At 53.9% G+C, this 6,000-nt stretch overlaps 1 protein-coding gene across 1 annotated transcript in view; it reads left to right on the forward strand.

Annotated features, from left to right (window-relative positions):
* Positions 1–6,000, forward strand: part of arhgef28a (Rho guanine nucleotide exchange factor (GEF) 28a) — a 38,467-nt gene that overhangs the window by 20,558 nt on the left and 11,909 nt on the right. Inside the window, exons 14-24 of the mRNA XM_084687469.1 lie at positions 225–267; positions 1,527–1,628; positions 2,442–2,565; positions 3,466–3,607; positions 3,801–3,856; positions 4,083–4,143; positions 4,246–4,399; positions 4,535–4,647; positions 4,778–4,918; positions 5,046–5,296; positions 5,609–5,734. Coding sequence (XP_084543595.1) covers positions 225–267; positions 1,527–1,628; positions 2,442–2,565; positions 3,466–3,607; positions 3,801–3,856; positions 4,083–4,143; positions 4,246–4,399; positions 4,535–4,647; positions 4,778–4,918; positions 5,046–5,296; positions 5,609–5,734 — 1,313 coding nt within the window. The remainder of the gene's footprint in view (positions 1–224; positions 268–1,526; positions 1,629–2,441; positions 2,566–3,465; positions 3,608–3,800; positions 3,857–4,082; positions 4,144–4,245; positions 4,400–4,534; positions 4,648–4,777; positions 4,919–5,045; positions 5,297–5,608; positions 5,735–6,000) is intronic.

The raw sequence follows: 6,000 nt of genomic DNA on the forward strand, positions 1-6,000 counted from the left end.
CACGAATCCTCACGTAGCAATGGCTGATGATGCTATTTAGGATGCTCAATAAAGCACCAAGTGGGTTGGGGGGGGGGGGGGGGGATTAATGCCAAAAAGAATCCATGTTCAATTTATCATTATACAATATATACATGTATATGTGATGTTAAGAGTTGGTGTAAAGGTTCACATAGTTCTATCACGTGTGGTCGATGTTTTATCTTTCTACTTCCCGTCCACAGAACAGCGAGCCTCCAGTCTGACTGACCATCCACAAGATAAAAGGTACTCGTTCATTCACTGACATGGACTGCACCAGTTTTCCCTTTCACGAGTTTTGAGTTGGTTTGCCATTTGTAACAAGCACAGCAGGTACAGGATTCGTTTGAATTCTTCCAAATCCTCCTCTTGACAGTTTTCTCGTCCAACATTCATGTCTATTCTGACACGATTGTAAAAAATGGCGCAACAGGTCTAACGCTAATCTGAATCAAATGTATCATTTGAAAAACTCCCTGTATTTTCCATGCGTTATGGAAAGTTATCTCGAAAGATGAGTCATTTGAGCCTTTGTTGACACTGTAAACACGTGTTTGGCTGACTCCTAGGTCCTTTGCTCTCCCCTGGTCTTTAATGTTGCTCTCTCAGAGCGAGAAGCAGTTGCTCTACCTTATGACATCACAGACTCTCCCACTGATATCGTCTCTGGTCTGTGAGCGGCGAGAGGTCACTATGGCAACCTGGTTGCTCGGTGAGCGAGGGCTCTGCGTTGTTCTGAAGTTCACGCTTGTCTTTCTTCATCACACTTCTTTTGTCCGTGTCAGGCCTTCAAGGCTGGTTTCAGATCAGTCGCTCGGAATAGCCCGGAATAGCCCGGTTGTGACGCACGAGGACTGATACCTGCTTCAAAAGCCCCCTACGTGCGTGTGCGTGCGCTTGTGTGTGCGCATGTGCGATCATCAATTAAAACGTACAAATGGAAATGGAAGAGAAAAAAAAAACAGTCGCTTTGGTTTTCCATACGCAGTTCAGAACAAATTCCGAACACAATGCTTCGTGTTTCGTTTTGGAGTTCCCCTGCTGCATTGAGACACAGGCCAGTAGGATTTTACTGCCCTCTGAAAGACAGGGGACGAACAAAGAGAACACATCCTTTATACTTCCTGCCTCCGAGTGCTCCTGTTGTTTGAGAGCTTTTTAGGCACTGTGCCAGCTGCTCGGTCCTGTCCTCCATTCATCTGCTGGCAGGGCCTCTTTACCACACGGACACACGGAAACAGCTCCCCCTGCTGGCGGACACGGAGAGTGTGGGAGAAATGTGTGTGCGCGTTTATGGATGTGTTATTTGTGTGTGTGTGTGTGTGTTTTGTATTGTTTCACAGGTTTGTGTGTGGGTCTCATCGTCGATATTAAAGTGCGTTTGGGTTGTGCGTGTGTTATGGTAAAAGGTAACAGGTGTGTCGCGTGTCTGATCCCTTAAGTTGTGTGTCTGCCGTTCCTCACCAGGACACTGAAGGGTGTGTGTGTGTGCTGTGTTCCTTTAGGGAGATCACGTTTCGGAAGCGTGCCCAGTCGGCAGACGATGAGGGCAGCGTTGAGCTGGCAGAATCCCTCCAGCACCTCACCCTCTCAGAGTTCCTCAAAGAGTATGTGAGGCACTGCCCCCTGGCATCCAGAGTTCGCCCCCAAAACCCTCATCGTGCCCACCTACTTCCCTTACGGTCTCCCCCCCTGCCATGCCTATTTGGCTGTAAACATCTAATCACTAGCTTTAAACTCCACTACCCATAACGCAACACAAACAACTTCCTCACGATTAACCCTTAGAGATTCCCAGTGTAGATGCTCTGTCGTGTATGTTCATTAACCGTGATTGGCTTTCTACCGGATCACTGAATGTAGGGCATACGTGTGTGTGTGTGTGTGTGTGTGTAAGTGCGTGCCTAACTAAACCTTGTCCACCCGCTCTAACCGACTGTGATTGTTTCATCTTGACACAACAACACTACTGAGAACAAACTGTCTGGACCTATGGACTGGTCCTGTCCTGCCCTGTTGTTAGTCCTCCGCTCTCTCTCGGGCGTCTGACCAGCAGCATCCTGACCCGGGGCGACAGGTGTGTCTGTCTAGACTGTCTAGTAGACAGTCTTGCACTGAGACGCAGACGTTTGCCTTGCGATGCAGCTTCCCGTCGCATGTGGGCTGTGACCCCTCACCAGCACGTCCGACTAACCGCCGTGTCGACGACACGCACCGTGCCTGAGCTTTGCACTCCCCGAGTTACTCACGAGCTTCTGTCGGAAGACAAACATGCGACTAATGATTTAACCGCCAGTTTGTCAGCAGTGTGACTCCTCGTGTCTTTTAATGTCCCCGGTGTATGTTTTACGTCTAACCGTTGCGACCTGCGTAGCGCGCGATTGGCGCACGCGCGTTCTGACACGCGTGTGCATGTGCAGGATCGAGGAGGAGGAGTGGGACAACTACAGCATCCCGTCTAAAGTGGAGTCGGAGAAGTACAAAGTGATCCGCACCTTCAGTTTCCTGAAGAGCCGCATGTCGAGCACGCGGAGCAAGAACAAGGTAAACACCCACGCCAGCGCAACGCACGCACACGCACACACGCACGCACAAACGCACACACAAACGCAAACCGAGAACAATGACACGCTCACACACATTGTTGTTTCAGTAGGACCTCCAAGAACAGGATCAACACAGCACGCACACACATCCATACGGCATTGGACTCACACACACTGCGAGAAGCTTGTTTGTTTTGGTAGTGTAGGAGATCCAAGTCCACAGGCAGCCACGCACGCGCTGACCCTCACGATACAATAGGTGTGCCTTTTTAAAAAGGGTCGTAAAACTCATCGTAAAGCACCACGTCCTGTGAGTCACGGAGAGGGGGATCATAACCTCTAGACCCGGGCCGCACCTGAGGCCGTTTAATGGAGGATCTGCCCAGTGAAAACGGCATCCAGGAAAGCGTGGCCCTCGATCCAGAACGGCCCGTTTGTTTCTCCGGAAGAAGGACAAGGAAATGTTTTGGGGAAAAATATCTTCCAGAAGGTCGAGTCCTTGAGTCGAATCTCTCCCTCTCTTTCAATCATTGACGCGCGAGGGGAATGAGTCAGGTCTGAGTTTGGAAACTCCCCGTCGGCCCCTCCTCCCTCTCGCACCCCCCCCCCCCCCCCCTACGAGCTGTTGATGCACCCATCCACTTCCTCAGCGCTGAACTTCCTAACAGGCGCAGGAGGGGGGAAAAAAAGGGCGGGGAAGGTATAGAAGGAAAGAAAAAAACTCTGTCACTGTGCTTCTCACGAGGTTGCGTGTCCACTCAGGGACAGGAGTGTCGTCTAGACGTTCACGTCTAGCTGGGAGCTGCGCTCCCGCGCCTGGGCGTTTTTTCCCGTGTGAAGCGTGCCTTGCCTGCCGACCATGTTTCCCCCTGTCATGTCTCTGGCCTGGTTTTCCAAGGGAAAGGGGAAGGAGAAGGAGAGAGAGGGGAAGGACCGGCTGCTGAACGGACACCGCTTCTCCTCGGGGGCCTGCGCGGGCCCCACGGTCTGCCTGGTGTGCGACAAGCCGGCCTCGGGGAAGGACCTGCTCCACTGCGCCAGTGAGTAACACCGCCTCGCCGCGGTCGCGACGCCATCTTTTATGACCGCCGACGCGTACGCGTCGATCCTCCTTTTAACCAGGTCGATAGAAATTGAAACGCAGACGTCGAATACTTGGTATGGATTTGAATTTGGTGTTGTGTCGCTCTGGTTTTCCACTAAGTGCGCGCTGTGCACCTTTGTCCCTGTCAGGCTGCACTGTTCTGGTTCACAAGGCCTGCAAGGAGTCGGCCCCACCATGTCTGAAGGCAAGTCCTTTCTGACCCACATATGGGGGTGTGTGTGTCTGTGTGTGCATGTGAATGGCAGCCGTGCGAGCGGAAACGTCTCGGATAATATCCGTGTCGACTGCTCCAAGTGTGTTGTTAACGTGTTGGTGCCTGGAAGTCACAGTGTTGTGTACCTCTCTCTCTCTCTCTCTCTTTCTGTCTGTCTCTCTGTCTCTGTCTCCTTCACCCTCCCTCCGCCCCGCAGAAACTCCACGACAAGTACGCGGTGACCACGGCAAAGAGCAGGACCTCCTCCCTCCCGCAGAGTGAGTCACGTGACACGGTTCCAAGGTCCCGTCCCGCGCGGGGGGGCCTTGCGCCGCTGTTGTTGTCCCCTGAAGCATGACCGCCGCCCCTCCTCTCCTCAGACTTCACGGTGAGAGAGAGCCCGTCGCCGTCGGCGATGCCCACCTCTGCCTCCGTGCCCGTCATGACGCCTAAGGAGCGACGGGAGCCCGCCCCCGCCCTGCCAGGCTCTCTGCCCAGCCCCCTGTCCAGGAGCGTCCCCGGCGCCTCCGACAGGTCAGACAGCTCCTCCCTCTGTTTGACGTTTGGCGCGCGGTCGAGAGGTTCCCCTTTCGAAAAGCTCGTGAGGAGGGCGACGGCGAGTTTTAGGACGACGGCGATGGTGAACAGTGTCTCGTGTCGTCTCAACAGGCTCAGCGAGAGCCCTGAGATGGAGAACGACGGCTGGAGGACGTCTGGCCAATCAGAGGAGCTGCTGCAGACCACCGAATCCTCGGCCTCCACTGACTCCTCCCTCGGTGAAGGTACGGCAGGGACGGAAGCCCGGAGGGGCCAAACGACGCCAGGAATACGAGTACGAGTGTCAAAAGACAACAACACAAAAAGCGTTATCCGTCATGCGAGATGCTTGTACCCCCCCTCTCTCCCGTGTAGACGGCGTGGACGGCTGTCTCCAGAGCGACCTGGCGGCAGACGCTCTGGACTACGAGGCCGAGTCGTGGAGCCTGACGGTGGAGCACAAGTTCTGCAAGAAGCAGGACAAGCGCGTCGTGAAGAGGCAGGACGTCATCTATGGTGAGAGGGAAGCGAGGGAAGCCGGCGAGCGAGCGAGCGAGCGAGCGCCCGGGGAACGAAGGTGTGCCGGCAGTCGCTCGCGAAAGCTCACAGTGTGTGTGTGTGTGTGTGTGTGGACGCCTGGCAGAGCTGATGCAGACGGAGCTGCACCACCTGCAGACGCTGTGCGTCATGGCGGAGGTGTTCCGGCGGGGCATGAGGGAGGAGGTGCTGCTGGACGCCGAGGCGGTGGGCCGGGTCTTCCCCTGCCTGGACGAGCTCCTCCTCTTCCACCACGGCTTCTTCAGCGCCCTGAGGGAACGCCGGTGTAGCTCCGCCCACCCCCGCGGCCACGGCAACTACCTCATCCAGCACATAGGAGACGTCCTGCTGCAGCAGGTGGGCGGAGCTTTGCGCAATGCGCGGAATAACAGTCGTCATTGATTGGAAAATAAACGAGCGTCAATTATTGCTTTGACGAGTCAGGCCACCACTACAATATATTTGAGACCTTTGTTGTTGTGATGTGACCTTTTATTGTTGTCCTTTTTTCCCCCAAAATTGGCCAGAATACAAAGCAAACTACTACAAACAGTAATAAAGAAATGACTCTTTTTTTATCAGTAAACAAAAGCATCAACTGTGGAAATACAGTATATAAAAAAAGATACCAGAGTTCAACTTGCGTCTGGTGGCTTTGCTCCCACGCAGTTTTCCGAGGAGAACGCCGAGCGGATGAAGCAGGTGTACGGAGAGTTCTGCAGCCACCACAACGAGGCGGTCAGCTTCTTCAAAGAGCTCCAGCAGCAGAACAAACGCTTCCAGCTCTTCATCAAGGTGTGCCCCCCCCCCCCCCACCCTCTAGAACACACCTGACATCCTTTTGGATCCTTCTGGAACCTTCACATGATTTTCCGACGATTTAGTACGCTCCACTCCCCGCAGACTTTACCCGGCGGTTGCTAATGGAAACAATCACAAGTAGGATCATATTATGGCTACTGTGTAAGACTGAGCTTAACCCAGACCCAACCCTTGACCCTAACTCCAACTGTTGACCCTAACCCCAACCCTTGACTCTAACCCCAACCCTTAACCCTTTA

This window comes from Hypomesus nipponensis, chromosome 22, assembly GCF_054491055.1.
Source record: "Hypomesus nipponensis isolate SF chromosome 22, ASM5449105v1, whole genome shotgun sequence".
NCBI classification, from domain to species: Eukaryota; Metazoa; Chordata; class Actinopteri; order Osmeriformes; family Osmeridae; genus Hypomesus; species Hypomesus nipponensis.